The sequence below is a fragment of the Aureobasidium melanogenum genome (assembly GCF_000721775.1).
Source record: "Aureobasidium melanogenum CBS 110374 unplaced genomic scaffold scaffold_20, whole genome shotgun sequence".
NCBI lineage: Eukaryota > Fungi > Ascomycota > Dothideomycetes > Dothideales > Saccotheciaceae > Aureobasidium > Aureobasidium melanogenum.
Genome location: NW_024470072.1, coordinates 460780 through 477868, shown reverse-complemented (window position 1 = coordinate 477868; position 17089 = coordinate 460780). Strand labels below are relative to the sequence as shown.

At 49.9% G+C, this 17089-nt stretch overlaps 9 protein-coding genes across 9 annotated transcripts; 6 read left to right on the top strand and 3 right to left on the bottom strand.

Moving 5' to 3' along the window:
• Positions 1 to 668: 668 nt before the first annotated feature.
• On the top strand, positions 669 to 2590 carry M437DRAFT_86900 (ARM repeat-containing protein; the record flags this gene model as incomplete). Its single annotated transcript, XM_041028547.1, has 5 exons — positions 669 to 921; positions 980 to 1093; positions 1154 to 1399; positions 1452 to 2201; positions 2253 to 2590. 5 exons carry the CDS (start codon positions 669 to 671, stop codon positions 2588 to 2590), a joined length of 1701 nt encoding a protein of 566 aa, XP_040877464.1.
• A 655-nt stretch (positions 2591 to 3245) lies between these two features.
• M437DRAFT_77500 (uncharacterized protein) lies at positions 3246 to 3839 on the top strand (the record flags this gene model as incomplete). Its single annotated transcript, XM_041026821.1, has 1 exon — positions 3246 to 3839. One exon carries the CDS (start codon positions 3246 to 3248, stop codon positions 3837 to 3839), a length of 594 nt encoding a protein of 197 aa, XP_040877463.1.
• A 532-nt stretch (positions 3840 to 4371) lies between these two features.
• On the top strand, positions 4372 to 4850 carry M437DRAFT_86898 (uncharacterized protein; the record flags this gene model as incomplete). Its single annotated transcript, XM_041028546.1, has 2 exons — positions 4372 to 4534; positions 4609 to 4850. The coding sequence occupies 2 exons, from the start codon at positions 4372 to 4374 to the stop codon at positions 4848 to 4850; spliced, it is 405 nt and encodes a 134-aa protein (XP_040877462.1).
• Positions 4851 to 5142: 292 nt separating this feature from the next.
• Positions 5143 to 6354, top strand: M437DRAFT_77499 (uncharacterized protein; the record flags this gene model as incomplete). Its single annotated transcript, XM_041026820.1, has 3 exons — positions 5143 to 5193; positions 5660 to 6058; positions 6139 to 6354. The coding sequence occupies 3 exons, from the start codon at positions 5143 to 5145 to the stop codon at positions 6352 to 6354; spliced, it is 666 nt and encodes a 221-aa protein (XP_040877461.1).
• A 241-nt stretch (positions 6355 to 6595) lies between these two features.
• On the bottom strand, positions 6596 to 7567 carry M437DRAFT_54567 (metallophosphoesterase domain-containing protein; the record flags this gene model as incomplete). The annotated part of the gene is made up of 1 exon (XM_041022712.1): positions 6596 to 7567. One exon carries the CDS (start codon positions 7565 to 7567, stop codon positions 6596 to 6598), a length of 972 nt encoding a protein of 323 aa, XP_040877460.1.
• A 338-nt stretch (positions 7568 to 7905) lies between these two features.
• M437DRAFT_54621 (uncharacterized protein) lies at positions 7906 to 8811 on the bottom strand (the record flags this gene model as incomplete). Its single annotated transcript, XM_041022726.1, has 1 exon — positions 7906 to 8811. The coding sequence occupies one exon, from the start codon at positions 8809 to 8811 to the stop codon at positions 7906 to 7908; it is 906 nt and encodes a 301-aa protein (XP_040877459.1).
• An 812-nt stretch (positions 8812 to 9623) lies between these two features.
• M437DRAFT_68337 (replication factor A protein 3) lies at positions 9624 to 10404 on the top strand (the record flags this gene model as incomplete). Its single annotated transcript, XM_041025104.1, has 3 exons — positions 9624 to 9770; positions 9923 to 10025; positions 10334 to 10404. 3 exons carry the CDS (start codon positions 9624 to 9626, stop codon positions 10402 to 10404), a joined length of 321 nt encoding a protein of 106 aa, XP_040877458.1.
• A 604-nt stretch (positions 10405 to 11008) lies between these two features.
• Positions 11009 to 13652, bottom strand: M437DRAFT_86894 (uncharacterized protein; the record flags this gene model as incomplete). Its single annotated transcript, XM_041028545.1, has 2 exons — positions 11009 to 13579; positions 13635 to 13652. 2 exons carry the CDS (start codon positions 13650 to 13652, stop codon positions 11009 to 11011), a joined length of 2589 nt encoding a protein of 862 aa, XP_040877457.1.
• Positions 13653 to 14000: 348 nt separating this feature from the next.
• Positions 14001 to 16856, top strand: M437DRAFT_54833 (uncharacterized protein; the record flags this gene model as incomplete). The annotated part of the gene is made up of 3 exons (XM_041022757.1): positions 14001 to 14481; positions 14680 to 16181; positions 16236 to 16856. The coding sequence occupies 3 exons, from the start codon at positions 14001 to 14003 to the stop codon at positions 16854 to 16856; spliced, it is 2604 nt and encodes an 867-aa protein (XP_040877456.1).
• Between the last annotated feature and the right edge of the window lie 233 nt (positions 16857 to 17089).

The window sequence follows — 17089 nt, the reverse complement described above, 5'->3', positions numbered from 1 at the left end:
AGCGACTGTTGAAGAAAAGGCTGGTGCACCATGGACGTTGGTGTTGGTGTTGTTTCAAGGATCTGCGACGTCAGGAGGGTGCAGCAAAAGAGAAACAAGTCATGTGTCAGACATGATGGGCAGCCGAGTTGTTGGAGTCGGTCAGCAGCCAAGAAGGAAGTCGGTAAGCGGCCAAGATACGAGACGACCGAGATGAAGCTCGACAACGGTGGTGCAAACAATAGAGAATAGAGGGACTGTGACTTAGGCAGACAAACTGTGAGAGCGAGTGAGGTCAGGGAGAATTTCGAGGGTTGGCGGTAAATAATAATAGAATGGTTATCAGTCTATCAGCCAATGCAAAGCAATCATGGCCAGATTGGGCAGTCAAAGGGTCTGGAGGTTGAGCAGCGTCCGAGCTCTTCTGGCTTGCAGTGCTTGGGCTGCTTCTGCATCACGTCGTTGATCGAATGCGCGGTGACCAGCGCCCATTCAGCAGCAGCTGCCCATTTCTCAACCTCACGAGATAGACTCATCTTGTTATCGTATCCCACATCCCACGTCTCGACTGTCAGCCTCAGACCAGCCGCATGTTATAGCGTTCCGCGCCTCGCGACCCCTTCCCACGAGCAGTCTCGTCGCCGTCAACCAATCTTCCCTAGCCTTGCTGTTCGACAGGCCCAAGGGCCATGGCAGCTCTCAAGAACTTTTGCGCCAGCATCTTCTACTGCTGTACTAGCCGCAGCACTGTCGACTACGAAAATGTCCTGGCAGACAGCGAGCGTGAAGCCGTCACCGACTTGCTGAACTTCCTCGAAAACAGACAAGAGACCGACTTCTTCACCGGTGGTCCCCTCAATGCCCTAAGCACACTGGTCTACTCACACAACATCGACCTGCAACGAAGTGCCAGTTTGACCTTTGCCGAGATCACAGAGCGAGGTGCGTTGGAATCTTGTCAAAGCCATGCAAACCCTAATACTGATGTTTCTTGTTGCAGATGTGCGCGCTGTCGATAAGAACACCCTCGAGCCCATCCTATTCCTTCTTGAAAGTAGCGATATTGAGGTACAAAGAGCTGCTAGTGCCGCTCTGGGAAACCTCGCTGTTGATGGTACCTACCTTACGCCATGACAATTCATCTGTTGGTGTAACGACTAACACATGCTCATAGCACACAACAAGATCCTTATCGTTCAGCTTGGTGGCCTTCAACCGCTGATCAGACAGATGAACTCGACCAATGTCGAAGTGCAATGCAACGCCGTCGGTTGCATCACAAACTTGGCTACTCACGAAGACAACAAGGCAAAGATTGCTCGTTCAGGTGCTCTGGCTCCATTGACAAGGCTGGCAAAGTCAAAGGACATGCGTGTCCAACGGAATGCTACTGGCGCTCTCTTGAACATGACACATTCAGGTACGACTTGAATGCCGTACATAGACTTGCTACAAGAACTAATCCTCTGCAGATGACAACAGACAGCAGCTTGTCAACGCTGGCGCTATCCCCGTCCTCGTCCACCTGCTTACTTCACCTGATACTGACGTCCAGTACTACTGCACAACTGCTCTCAGTAACATCGCCGTCGACTCCTCAAACCGCAAGCGCCTTGCCCAGACCGAGCCCCGCCTTGTGCAGTCACTAGTCAACCTGATGGATGGCCATGCTCCCAAGGTACAATGTCAGGCAGCTCTTGCTTTGCGCAACCTTGCTTCGGACGAAAAGTACCAGCTCGAAATTGTGCGCAATGGTGGTCTTGGCCCTCTTCTTCGACTTCTTCAATCAGCCTTCCTGCCCCTTATCCTCTCAGCCGTTGCTTGCATTCGTAACATCTCGATTCACCCCATGAACGAGTCACCTATCATTGACGCCGGCTTCCTCAAGCCTCTGGTTCATCTGCTCGGCAGCACCGACAACGAAGAGATTCAATGTCATGCCATTTCCACCCTTCGCAACCTTGCCGCATCATCAGATCGCAACAAGCAACTCGTTTTGGAAGCTGGAGCCGTCCAAAAGTGCAAAGAGCTTGTCCTAGAAGTCCCGGTTAACGTCCAGAGCGAGATGACTGCTGCTATTGCCGTTCTCGCCCTCAGTGATGAGCTTAAGCCTCACTTGTTGAGCCTCGGTGTCTTCGATGTTTTGATTCCCCTGACTGAAAGCGAAAGTATCGAGGTTCAGGGTAACAGTGCTGCTGCTCTGGGTAACTTGTCAAGCAAGGGTAAGATCTCCCATAACACCGTTCCTCAACCTTGTGCTGACGTCTATCCAGTTGGTGACTACTCCATTTTCTTGACCAGTTGGAACTCTCCCTCCGGTGGTATCCATGGCTACCTGTCTCGTTTCCTCGCGTCTGGAGATCCAACCTTCCAACACATCGCCATCTGGACTCTGCTACAGCTTCTCGAAAGCAACGACACTCGCCTTGTCAGCACCATTAACTCTGCCGAAGATGTCATGCAGATGGTTCAAGACATTTCGGAGAGACAAGTTGAGAGCGACAACGAGGATGGCAGCGAAGATGGTGAAGCTGAAGTTGTCGGACTCGCTCGCCGCTGTCTAGAGATCTCTAGCGGTGACGGCAACAAGAAGGCCCTTTCTGAAGGATGATCCAAAACAGTCAAGCGACAGACTCGAGACGACAACACAACTTGAACACATGCATGGGCGTCAGTATTTTCTTTCTTCTCTTTCCTTGTCCATTTTCGATATACCAATTCGCACTCGCGCGCCACCTTGGACCGGCAAACAAGTATGATATCCTGGAGCAAAGCATTCGGACGGGTCTCCTTTTTTTTCCTCCTTTTCTTCACATAGCTTTAGTAATGAATAGCGTAGTCTTCTGTTTGGTATTGGAATCAATGAACAACAAAAATGAATATATCCAAGCTTCTCTCTGCATATGTCTAGATCACTATGAAGAAGAAGGTCTGCTTGCAGCTTGGCATCAAGGCCAAGTGAACAGCAAACACCAGACTTCCCATCCTCATGAGATTGGCATCCACTCATTGCAAACTTGCATCCAATCGACCCAGTACCCAGTGAATGAACGCATTGAACCTCTATGACCTTTATTGATCGACTACAAAATGCTCTCAAGCTCAAAAAGGTCGTTCATCGATAGTTGAAGGTAGCACCCTGTCTCAAGCAGATGAGGTCATGTCCGAACAAACGCCGGCGCAACTTTCGTAATCTAGAATTGTTCACCTTTCAAGCTGCAAGCACAACATATTCCAGCACACAATACACCATCACTTCAATCGTAATGGCAGTTCCACAATTCGCACTTCCTGGCGACTCGCTCGCAGCCACATCGACACACACTCCTAGCACAGGCTCCCACGTCTTTGCCTCTACAATCCACGCCAGTCTGGCAGGCCCCGTTGCCAGCGCCGCACCCTCCAAGAAAACACCTTCGCCTGCTGTCAGCGTATCCTCATCCACCTCGGCATCGACCTCATACACGGCTGCTCTGCCCTCAGTCAACGACATCATCCTCGGCCGCATCACACGCACAAATCCCCGCCAAGCCACACTCGACATCCTCGCCCTAGGCCCTACTGGTACCCTCGTGCTTCGCGAACCCTTTCCCGCCATAATCCGCCAACAAGACATTCGAGCCACCGAAATCGACAAAGTCAAAGTAAACGAGAGTTTCCGCGTTGGCGATATTGTGAGGGGAGTTGTCATCAGTCTTGGAGATGAAAGAAGTTACTTTGCAAGTACGGCGAAGAATGAGTTTGGTGTTGTTTTAGCGGTTAGTGAGGGTGGAGAGCAGATGGTGCCGGTTAGTTGGAAGGAGATGAGAGAGGTGCATGGTGGAAAGACGGAGTTGAGGAAGGTTGCTAAGCCTGTTTGAGTTGAAGAAGGATGGAAAAAGTCGCCAAACAACACAGACAAGGGCACAGAGGGATGGCTGATCTCTTGACCAGCAGAGGGTACTGCTGTAGGCCGCAGCGTCAGTCCGATATTCGAAGGACTTGTTAGGAGCACTGTCGCCAGGATAGGTTGACACCAGCACAGCTTCTACCAACAGCTGCCTAGACTCAAGGAGTGCACAGCACTTGCACCATCAACGATTCATCTAAAGGGCCGTTGCAGCATTGGTACTTGATGACGAATTATCAAAAAATGGATCTCAAGGCTTGGGGAATAGATACATGATTAGAGCTAGCATAGGTATTCTGCCTTAGCAAGCTATTAACACTCAATTCTGCTATATTAGCTGTTTCCTTAAATACTTTTAAGCATGCTATTATTATGCAAAGTGGAAGTCACAGCATATCACAAAGTCCAACGACTAAGCGGACAGCTCTTGGCACCTTCAAAGTTCAGGATATTTATGTGCACGGACCGCCGGCATCTCGGGCCGAAGCGCCGCGCTAACCAGCATGAATGCTCAAGGTCCTCACCATCAACCAGTTCATCGCATCAGGCTCTCGCTCTGTAGCCATGGCAATCCAGACGAGAGACCTGATCCTGATGTGACTACAAGACTCGTCCACGGCGATCCCCGCATGCGCTACTACCTGGACTACCTCAGCAACGAATTCAGTAAGTCTATACCTATCATCCTCGCTCTCTCTCTCTACCAATAGTACTAGCCATCAAACTAACTCAACTTATAGCCAGACACTATGGCCAACACTTCGGACACCCGCAGTTTATCTTCCTAGACCTGCCCGCCGGCTACTCGCTCTGGTGGAGACCTCGTGGCAACTCTATCAACAACAGATCGGGCGTTAGAAATGGCAACTTCTTCCTTTGGGGCCATCCTAATGGCCAATTCAGATCTGCGAGCAGTTTTGCTGATCATATCTTTAACACGATGGCGCTGAATAGCCCTATCTGCAACTGTGGTGTTTGCTAGGCGCAGCAATGTCGCTAAGCTTGTACGTATGCGCAGTCTATACACATAGATGCTTCGTGGCTAACGTGCTATACAGATCTTTAAGATCCAGTCAAGCAGCACTAGGCGGAGGTCAGTAGTAATGGAGGTGTTGATTATGACGATGATGCTGGTAGGACTATTCTCTCGGTTAATAAGTCGGGCTTCGGCAATAGGTTCGGCATCTATGCCCCTCCAATCCTACAACAATTGTCACAAAACCCTAAGACTTTCTCATTCTGGTTCTTCTAGTGTTCTATTGAGAATCTTCATCATGTTCTATGAGATTGATACTGATCATGGATTGCCTTATGATCCATTCAAGGTAAGCAGATTTGATCTCATTTAATCATCTCCCCAGTTGCTCTCCTTCTTCAATGGAACTTTTTAAGAATGCAAGAATGCTTTCAAGTTTGAGGATCGTCCAGAGAGACTGACAAATGTCTTGCTCTCTATGGAACTACACGTTTGACTGAAAAGAAATGTGCATTTTTATAACTGCATAGCTTCACGTTGATGATCTTGGGACACTGGTGAATATCAAAAGAGGGCAAGAGACAGTCAATCATCTCCATATCTCCCTGAGCACAAGAATGGTTCCCAGGAATAACTTCCTGCCTTTTCGCAGCACTGCATCTTCCCTATCATCTCTCATTGAAACAAAGCAAGCATAGAAAGGGGACAAAACCACAACCCTCCATATCCCTCATCCTCAACCCCTGTCCTTTACCAGTTCCACAATTTCCTTCCTCACAAGTCTCCAACCTGATATACTGACACCCACCACAAAGGCCTGCGTAGTCCCCCGCCCCATCGGCTGGATCTCCACGCGCTCCCCCTCGGGCCACGACAACCTCGCCCCCTACTCCCAATTCACAAACCTCACCTTCGACCCCCCTTACGTGCTCTTCTCTTCCAACCGCACCCCTTTGGGTCAACGCAAAGATACCGTCAACAACGCCATCGCGACCGGTTTCTTTGCCTGGAATCTCGCTACTTATGCTTTGAGAGAAGAAGTCAATGTAACAGCTCAGCAACTAGACCCGGGGGAGGATGAGTTTGTTGCTGCAGGGTTGGAGAAGGAGGAAGGTAGGGTGGTGGGAGTGAGTTTGGTGAAAGAGTCCCCGGTGAGGTTTGAGTGTGCTTTTGAGAGGGTTGTTGAGTTGCCTGGGAATCCGCCTATGGGGACGGTGAGTTGCTTCTGTCCTTTCCCTTCCCCCCCTTTCTTTCCCACCTTCACGTTTTGCAACCACTAACGGCAGTTGCAAAGGTCGACATCATATTCGGCCGCGTGCTCGCCGTCCATATCTCCGACTCCGTGCTCACCGACGGCAAAATCGACATCAAGAAAACAGAACCCATAGCTAGGTTAGGCTATTACGAATACGCGGTTGTGAGAGATACTTTCGAAATGAGAATTCCGGGGACAAATAAGGCGTTGTTGGATGGGCTTGAGGGATCCGCGAAAGCGAACAGGAAGCTGTAGAATGGGGAGGAGGAGAGTAAGAAGGCAGAGTTTGTGGGGCAGTTGAAGAGGAGTCAGAGTGCTGGTGCTGAGGCTGCCCTTGGAGGAGGGGAGTAAGAGGTATCGCTGGCGTGGTGGGAGAGGTATAGGTTTCAAGCTGAATAAGGTTTTGTGCTAAGGCAGCAAGGGGCTTATATTGTGTATCCCCAAACTCTTCTCAACGCTGCATTGTTCTGTGACTTTGGGCGAGAGCCTTTTCATTCTATGTCTGACTTCTGGGAAAGTCGAGTTCTACCATCCAAGGCAGTTGCTGCGTTTCCGTTTCCGCTCCCTCAATGGACGCATTAACAAACAACGTCTGCCCACCCTTCCGCAACTCAGGAGCAGCATAGCAATAACCCCTAGCTTCTATCTCACCCAACTTTTTCCTGATCTGCTCATCTTCATTCGCTTCAGCTCTCTCACCTTTCAACTTAGCCAAACTCTGTATGACCTCAGACTTCTCCCCATCAATCGCTGTCATATGAGTGATATAATTGGGTTTCTCCTGCCTCCAAGTGACAATCTTAGCACCCCAAGCTTCATGGACATGACCGAAACAATGAAGTCTCGGTTGAGCTTTCGCGACGGCAGAAAACAACATCTCACAACCTGCTCGTCGTTTTGTGTTGTTGTTGTAATCTAATACTCCTTTGGGCGGTGGGTGTGTGATTACTATATCCACATCCGGCGGAATGTCCCAAATATGCCCGGGATGTGGATCGTAAGGATATCCATAGTGGTTTTCCTCAGAGGGGACAAAGGAGCTAGCATATATCTTCAGGCGAACACCATTGGCCACTTCGATATCGTGAGTTCCTTCATCGAGGAGAACGATTCCCGAATTATCGCTAGTGCTTTCTGCATCAAAAAATGCTTTAGCTTCACCAAAATTGCCATAAGTGGTTTTTACAGTATTGTCTTGTTGGGGCAGAGGTAGGCTTGCTTCCGTCAATTTTTGGCGGTATAAAGTGTTGTCAAGCGTAAAATCGTGGTTTCCGCCTATCACTAGTTTGAGGGGTGCGTTGATGTTGTTTAGAAGTTTTATCGCTTGTTTGTATTCGGATAGTTCTGAATCTTGGGTTAGGTCGCCGCAGTGGATCACGACGTCGATAGGCTCGATTGGGTAGTGGGCGAGATCTTCACCATGGGTATCGGAAATGATGAAAAAGCGTACTCTGGCATATGATTGCATGTTGGAGACGTCAAAAAGTGGATGTTTGGAAAAGATTGATCGTGGCGATGGAAAGACGTCCTCAAAACTGTTGGCTCTTGCTAGGCAGCAGTGGGTCACCTGATGTTCTCTTCCTTCAACGCTGTGAGTCAATTTTGTATCGCTACCATACCGCTATGCAGGACAGAATCTTGACTTGAGCGTATCCATGGGACCCTCAAGAGGCTTCGCTCCAGATCAAGCATAGTGGATAGTAACACTTCTGAGAATTGCAACAAGTAATTTTGAAAGTGATGGATGGACGTGCAACAGTATTCCAGAGGCTACGAGGTTTCCAGGGGTTTCGAGGGTGAGGCGCCTCAACTTGTTTGGTTGTGTCCCATCCTCGATCTTCGCACGCCCATCTCTCCGTCACCACAACCTACAACGACCTTCGGCCTATGCTTTAGGTCGGCCATTATCTCCAGCCAGCCCTGATACTTCTCCCGCATTGTCTGCCAAGTCTCTTCCCACCAAACTCTTCTCTCTTCTCGCCATGCCTTTTCACGGTCCTTCACACTTTCCATACCTGCGGCACGACATGAACTGAGCACTCGGTCTGCTCCACATTGACGACCCTCCCAGTCAAGTTTTTTGCTCTTCTCAAATTCTGTCCATGAGGCCTTTTCATCACCAGCAACGATATTCAGCACCATCAGACTTTCATCTTTTGGTGCGATAGTCCAAGACTCTCCCGTAGGTTCAAAAAGTGGAGGGGATTTCGTCGGTCGAGTGATTTTTACCCGCAAGATCATGACTCCTGTCCTAATTCTTTCTGCAATGCTGACCGTGACCAGCCAATTCATGAGTTTAGCCAGCAAATCCTCGTCAGGTTCCTCGATGGCGAGTCCCATTCGTCGGACTAGGTGCAATCTGTCTCCGATGCCTTTGATGAAGAGACTCAGGAATTTGCAGGCAGAGGTGGTCAGACTTGTCACAAGGATATCCTGAATGAATTCGTTATTGCTTAAGAACAAGTCGAAGCCCTCATTGGCGATTTGATGGCAAGTGTTCAGAAGAGGATGGTCGCGTGCGGTTATGGCATGAATGTCCGGATACCTCAGCTTTCGAGCAGCTGGTGAAGGTCGCAAACAGAAGTCATGTATGTAGTATGCTGGACCACAGCGTGTAGTCTTGTGACGAGATGGACCGAGACCAATTAGAACATAGCTGTAGATTTGGTCTCGAATCTCTACCGGTAGAGATAAGAAAAGTGATTTGTTCATGCTTGCTGTGCAGTGATATAGAGGTCGCGACAGAAAATGAGACACAAGGTCAATAACCAGGAGGCAAACATCATATATCAGCTTCCTCAATTGACTTCCCTTCGTACCGAGAACTCAAATCACCTTATCATTCAGTCAGGTGCATTGTAACAATTGTCTTACATTGACGGATACAGCAATTCATCGACCGGCTGTCAGAAACAGACAGTCCAACGGTCCGATATCGATACATGGGGAAAAGTCGGGTGCAAATAAGTCAGCTTGGCTGACATTTTTTGAGCGAAGGATTGTTAAACGTCTAGCCAATTCCTAATGAGCTCAAAGGACGTTGCGACCATAAGAAAAACGGCAGCACCGCAAGTCGAGAATGGAACATCTGGAATCAATGGAATCACTGCTTGCCAACCAATGACAGGCTGCGAAAGATGATGAAGAGGCGTTTGGCAAAAGTGTAATGCCTATACGTAGCGATGAATAAGAAAAGCATGATGTCGACCACTCACAAGGAGACAAAACAAAAAATATTCTGATTTAGGAAAGTGAGTGTTGAAGTCTAATAGAGCTCTTGCCTCGGCTGTGCTGAGATGTTCCGTCCGGTCTCAGAATTTCACCACTCAACGCGTCAACCTGACCAACGCGTCTTCCTCAAACTTCGTGTCAGTTTGCCGCCGAGCACCTTCCACCCATCAGCTATACCATCAGCACTATCATAACTTTCTGAACATCCAAATCTTCTCTTCGCAATTAGAAGCCTCATCTCAAGCTCGCAAAATACTTCATCTCAATCAAGTTCATCACATACAGCATACACAATGGCCGAACAAACTCCTCGCATCAACGCCTCCTACTTGGAACAATTCACCCACCGTACAGTCCGCATCCTGGGCAAGGTCACACAACTCAGAGGCGAAGAAGCTACCATCGATGCTGGCGGTCAGATCAATGTACATCTCAATAGAGTATGTTTTGACTTTCTTCATTTTCTTTGACCATATCAAGCACCTGCTGTATTGATGATGACCATATTCTCTGCTTTGGGACCATTTCCCGCCCAAGCCACGTTATTCAGTCATGATTGTTCATCGCTTCCATTTGCTGACTACAGATACAGGAGTCACATCTTTCTGTCAACCACGCTGTTGAGATCATTGGCAAGGTGCAAGCAGACTTGAGCGTCCGCGTTCTTACCAGCACAGACTTTGGCGACAACATCGGTATGTCATGTCATTAAATCTTTCTTTCTTGCTTTCTCACCTGCAACTTCTTCGAGCAAAGGCTCATGTCTCTCACGACTTCATCGCACACTCACTATCTCACTCATCAGACACATCCCCTTTCTGTGCATCATCCTTTTCATATTTCCGTCTGCCCGTTGCCTTTCTTTTCTTGACAGGCCTTAGATATCTCACGCCTTCACTACCTTTTGAGACGTCCTGCGTCCACTTGATCCACTGCCTACCCTTGCAGAAAGAGCGAACACTTCAAATTCGATATTGCCAAGCTAACATAATCTTACCCACAGACTTCTCACTCGCAGATGCAGTGGTCGATGCAACACACCGCTACAACGAGATCTTCTACACGAAAGAGTGATTTCGCTCCCCTGAATGACAACAATTTTTCTACATTCCTACAATCAACGACAGCACTGAACGCTTCTGTAGACATGATTCGTGGACTGGAGCCAAGCATGTCCGGTGAGGAAGCGTGGACAAGCAGAAGCGCAACCTTAAATCCTCTGCACGAGAAAGAAGATGTGAAAGATCTGGGTGGTGGCACAAGCAGCAAGATAGCAACGTCTTTTGCTGCAAATGTGTAAGAGGCTGGAAAGCACACCAAGGGATGTTGCCATAGCTTGATGGTAGATAAGATACACATGCTTATGAAAAAATCAAAACACATAATATCCTTGGATCGCAAGTATCCTCTTTGCATGCAACGTGCTTGTGTCCGATCGGACCCCCTAGCTCACCATATGGTGTGAAGAACTTATCAGTGGCCATCACGAGAGTGTCATCAAACACAAGCTCAGCTTCCTCTCGGTGCGAGATTTGACGTGAAAACAAGGATTCAAGGCAAGATGGTAACGAAACAGTACTTTGAACGAGAAGAAAAAAACTCCAATATCCAGTTTTCCGATATATCTGCAATGCTTACAAGAGAAGTTAAAAAAAAAAAGCACCCATGCCCCGATCCCTTACTTCTTGCCCATCTTCTTCTTCAACCTCTTCTCAGCCCTAACATCCTTCTTCAATCTCGCATCCACCATCTTATACTTACCCTTGACGCCTCCAGGTCTTCCAGCACCACGATGCTTACCCTTACCCGCAACAACAACCTGCACAGGTTTCCTCTTCTTCGCCTTACCCGCCCTCGCCATGATCTTTGCAATGTTACTTGCTTTGTCTTTTTCGCTCACATCTTCTGACTCTGCAAGCAAGGCAGACTTCTTCTTTAGTTTTTCCAGCTTTTGTGCTGCGTGGAGTTGCTTTCTGGCTTTGGCTTCGCGGACCTTTTTGATGGGGCGCGCGTTAAAAGCACGCATTTTTTCCTTGATAGCGGCGGCTGCTTCTTTGGTGATGGGACGGTGGGGTTTGGAGTTTTTGGTTTCGTCGTCGAGGAACCAGTCGGGTAGGCCATCGACATCTCGTAGAGAATACTTGTTGAAGTTGTCGTCTAGAAGGTCGTGTTTTGTCTTTTGGCCGGTGGCGAGTTGGTGGGCTAGGGTCATTGCTTCGGCGGTGATGATGTCGATGTTTGGACGGCCGTTCTTTAGGGGGATGGCGTCTTCATCCTTGTCCCATTGGGATTGGGTGTTTTTGACTATTTCGAAGCCGCCGTCTGAGGAGTCGGTTTCGTATTCTGCTTCCTCTGCGGCGAGTTCGGCTGGTGTGGGGATCTTGGACTTTTTGGTCTTTTCTTTCTTTTCCTTGACGGGTTTCTCAATCCTTGTGGCTTTGGTCGTGGGCTTCTCGGCCTTGAGGGGTGGTGAGGCTGAGCTCGAGTCCATTTCGATACCGCTGTCGAGGTCCTTGACTGGCTCTTCTTCATCTTCGAGACCTTCGAGTCCGTCAATGTCTTTGAACAAGTCCTGGTCGAAGAAGTTGGCAGCGCGTCGTGTGAGACCATTTGCAGGAGCGGCAGAGTTGTCGAGATCAGTGACGAGTTGACCATTTTCCTCCTCTTCGTCAGAGTCGCTGTCGTACTCGATGGCAGGACCGTCGTCATCGCTGTCTGCTTCTTCGTCGTTTGAGAAGCCTTCGAATTCGCCCTCTTCATTGCGTTCCTTTCTGGCCTTCTTGGCTCGCATTTTGGCATCTCTTGCTTCGCGCTTTTCCTGGTATTGGTTGTACATCATGTCCAACTCGCCTTCAAGACCATCGCCAAGCTCGTCATCGGTGAACTCGAGATCGAACTCGTCATTTTTCTTCTCGGTGACGGGAATGACTTGCATCTTGCCCTTCTGCAGCTTTCCAGTGAGACCAGCCTTGTCGACAGCCTTGAGCTGGAACATGGCATCCTCACCGTTAGGACCAGCTTGCTCCATACCGATTTCCATGGGTGTAGTCATGTTCATCTGTAGACGAACGATCTCTTTTTGCTTCTTTTCGTTTTCCTTGCGACGGAGCTTTCTCTTGTCTTTGCTCTGCATGTCCTTCATCTTTTGCAACTCTTCTTGGAGCTTCATCTCCTCGTCCATGCTCTCGACTTCGGCGGCTTCTTCGTCGTCTGCTTCAGCGTCCTTCTTCTCGGCATCGGTAGCTTTCTTGTGATTGGTGCTCTTTGTAGTAAAGCCAAAGCGTTCGCGGACTTGAAGACGCCATTTCAACAAGAGACGGAATTCCTTCTTGCCGAGAACTTTCAGATCGTTACAGCAGATACGGACTTCTTCTGTGGTTTCGGGGAGCTTGTCGATAGTAGCAAGAGCAATATCGCCGTTTCCAGATTGGTTGAAGGTGAGTTTGTTCATACCACCAAGAATGGCGATAGGATCGGTTGTCTGGATGAACTCGCTGACGGGGACTTCGTGGTATTGGGTCCAGTCACCCTCGTCATAACCTTCTCTCTTTCTCTTCTTGACTTCGGGGTTGAAGACCTTGGCCTCATTGTTAGGAACAGCATCCTTGACTTCAGCAAAAGCGTATTGAGGGTCGAGGAAACGGGGATCGAGGTTCTTGGGGGCCTTGAAGCCACGGCAGACGTAGAAAGTTTCGGCAGAGACGTTACGCGAAGACGGGGGTTTTGTCTGCTCGACCTTGTCGAAGAGTTGCTTGAAAGTCCACTCGAGCTTTGCGCTATCCTTGGAACGGAAGACCTTTGTGACGAAGTTTCCACCAGGGCCGAGGAAGTCGCATGCGAGACGCAGAGAGTGCAAGACCAGCTCGTTCTGACTGAAGGCATCCTGAACCCAGGCGGTACCGACGTTGGGAGCACCGTCGTGGATAACAGTGTCGGCCTTCCAAGTTTTGAGATGTCCACGGATGATAGCGCGAGTCTTGTCGGTAGTAATATCGCCCTGGAAAGTGATTGTCTTGGGAACAGGCTTGATGGGGGCCAGATCAACACCAATGATCAAGGACTTGATGGGCATGGTCTCTGCGGCGACCTGAAGCCAACCACCAGGAGCAGCGCACAAATCGATCAGACATCTTGACTTTTGCAGAAAACCGTACTTCTTGTTGAGCTGGACGAGCTTGAAGGCGGCACGCGAGCGGTAACCCTTCTCTTTGGCGAGGTAGTAGTATTTGTCCAAACGGCCCTTGCCGTGCTAGAGAGAATGCGTCAGTGGGACAGTGGGACAGTAGCAGAATCAGAATGCGCACCTTCTTCTCGATGGCCATGGCTGCTTATTGAGTATCAGCAGACGGCGCAAGACGAAAAAGAGCGTCTCGTTGCGAGAAAAAGTCTCTAGGAATTATTGGGGAACTTGAATCTTTCGCCGCTAGCGGGCGGAGGCAGGGCTGGAATCTCCGTCCTCCAGTGTTCACCGCCTTCGTTGGTCCACCGCCTTTGGAGCGCGGGCGCGAGTCAGAATTCTGCCAATGACGATCGTTACTGTCAGATGTTGGCAGTCAGTTGATGGCTGGGGGGTTAGTGCGATTCGACTTGATAATTCCCTCATGTCGCCATAACATAGTCTTCTTCCATAGCTACACGTATTCGAGCTCGTTTACACACTCGTCGCCGCCATGGGTCCTCGGCGGAAGAAGAACAAGCAATCTACCCCTCAGGACGACCCCGACAGCACCCAGTCTGATAACACTCTTCCGCACAAGGTCCCACCACTATCAACCACCCAGAACGACAATCAACACCAGTGCGACACCGATACACCCGACCCTGATGTAACCCAGCCGTCTAGTGCTTCAGCCTCACCATCAACATCCATCCCTACACCAGACAAGCGAGGCAGCTGGTACAAGGGCGCTCCATGGCGCTCCAAAGCCAACCCCGTCGCTCAAACCACCAATGAAAACATATCCGTGGCTGGAGGTACTACCAACGAGTCTCTCGCCAATAGTCCAAAATCAGGTCCTCGTTTTGTCCATCCTTCATTGCGACGCAGTTCCAAGTCGATTCCCACAATCTCATCAGACTCTATCAATGCCACAGGCAGCAACGCCAAACCCGACAAGCCTGCCTTTTTCTCCGACAACATCAGGAAATCAAGTGTCGATTTTAAGAAATCTCCCATCAAGGAACAGGAAGATGATGACCCCACCAAGACCGAGATGAAGCCAGACGAGCGTGTTCAGGAAGGGGACATCAAGACGGATGATGCACAAGTCGGTGCTGCAGCTACTACTTCTTCCTCCACCGATCTCAAACCTCTTCAACCCGAAGCTGCTATTCAAGAGACGCCACAAGACGCACCAGAAGCCCCATTACCTCCAGAGCCCTCCCAAGATGCTCCCTCTGGTTGGTTTGGAGGATGGTGGTCGCGCCCCGATGGTTACACTGATCACTCTAGAATGCTGAAAGCCCAAGACGACCGCAAAGAAGCCTCAAGCACTCCTCTACCCTCGACACCAGAACAAAAGCCTGATCAAGGCACGAGCTTGAATGTCGAGCCCATCAACCTGAACGATACAATGCGCTCCGTCCGTAGTGTGGGTACCACTGCATCATCGCGCAGTTGGTTTGGCTTGTGGAGCAATGCTCAGAATCAGCAGCAGGCCGATCAGCAGACAGTCACCACTCCTTCAAAAGATGCTTCGCCTGATCGACCCATCCTCGCCGAAGATTCTACCAAGACAACCGATACCCCGACAAAACAGCCAGCAGCGCCTGAGATCAAGCAAGGAGAAGAGACACCACAGAACAAGTCGTCAGGCTGGGCTTTCTGGTCGCGAGCTCAAGGGAAAGATGAAAGTGAGACACCCAATGGTACGCAACGGCAGGTCGGAGAACTTGCTGTTGCCGACACACCCTCACAATCTCACCCCGAAGCTGCCCAATTCAACGAGCAGCGCCAACAAAAGGCAAAATCAACCAAGTCCAGTCTCCCAACCAAGAACGGCAGCTCGACATCACTAGCATCTACCAGCCAGCCTCAGGTCACTCCAAAAGAAGCCGTCAAAGCATCCGACACAGCCAAAGCCATCACTGATGCCAAAGCTGCAAAACCCCAAGCCCGTCCTAATCTTGTGATACCCAGCTTTGATGAGAGCTATTCTCCTGAGTACATACCCTCGTACCGGGAACGGCTCACCACCTATGTCGCCTCTACTCTTCGTCTGATCGACGCACCAACCGCTCCAAAGCACGTCTCCATCACACCCGCTCCCCCAAAGATCAAGAACGCAATCGCTATCGGTGTGCATGGCTATTTCCCTGCCCCACTGATCCAGAAGGTCCTCGGTCAACCTACGGGAACCTCGATTCGTTTTGCCAACTACGCTTCAGCTGCCATCCGCGACTGGGTACAATTGCACCAACCTGACACACCTTGTGAGATCGAGACGGTCGCTCTGGAAGGCGAAGGCTTCATTGCCGACCGCGTGGCTACCCTGTGGAAACTCATGCTCAACTGGCTATCACACCTTCGTCAAGCTGATCTCATTCTCGTCGCCTGCCATTCCCAAGGCGTGCCTGTTGCCATCATGCTTGTTCACAAACTTCTCCAACTTGGCTGCCTTTCTCCTCATGCCAAGATTGGCATTTGCGCAATGGCAGGCGTAAATCTAGGTCCCTTTGCGGACTACAAAAGCAGATGGTTGGGTGCAGGCGCTGCAGCTGAGCTGTTTGAGTTTAGCAGACAAGACAGTCGAGTCAGCACAGAGTACAAAGCTGCTCTTGATGGCGTTCTGAGGCATGGTGTGAGGATAACTAATTGTGGTAGTATCGACGATCAATTAGTCTCTCTCGAAGTAAGTCTCGTTTCGATCTGCACAACTCTATCCTTTTGCTAACCTTATGGACAGTCCTCGACATTCACGACCCTCACGCACCCCTACGTCTACCGCGCCGTCTTCGTCGACGGCCGCCTGCACGCCCCCGACTTCCTTTCCCATCTCGTCGCCTTCGCCCTCAAGCTCCGCAACCTAGGCGTCTCCGACCACGGCCTCATCCGCGAACTCTCCCTTCCTCTAGCAGGCTCTCTCTACGGCGGCGAAGGTCACTCGCGCATCTACGACGATCCGGCAGTCTACACTCTCGCCCTCCGCTTCTGTCTCGAAACCACCGACTTGCCTTCCTCAACCCATATTTCCCCTGACGCCTCAACCCTGCGCTCCTCCCGAGCCGGCCCGCCCGAATCCCTACGCGCCGCCAACTCTCTCCGCCGCGGCAGTGTTTCTGCCTCGTCAATCTCTGGCATCCTCCCTTTGTTTGCTGACTTTGAAGTCCCTGCTAGCGGAAGTAATGCTAATCCTTATTTCTTGCCTTGGGCTTTGAGAGGTATTCTCGAGGAAGAAATCGTCAAGGGAGAAAACATGAAAGAGGAGGTCAAAGAATTGGTGGCTGAGTTTGAGGAGTGGAGGCCGCAGAGTAAAGTTCTTAAGGATGTGAGGTTCAGACTCGAGGGTGTGAGGAGTAAACTATAAGGGAAGAAAGAAGGAGGAGAAGAGAGATTCTGACGCTTTGCATGACGAGAAATGATGGATGGGCTTTGGTATGGTATGGTAGGGAATGGTAATGGCTTTGGGCAAGGCATAGACTTTAGCGATGGCGATTCTGTTATTTTCTTTCTTGACTTCCTTTTTGCTTGTCAATTGGGGGAGCAGCATAAATCAAGACTTTTTTCGATACATGAAATAGCATACAAGACACTTTCGAT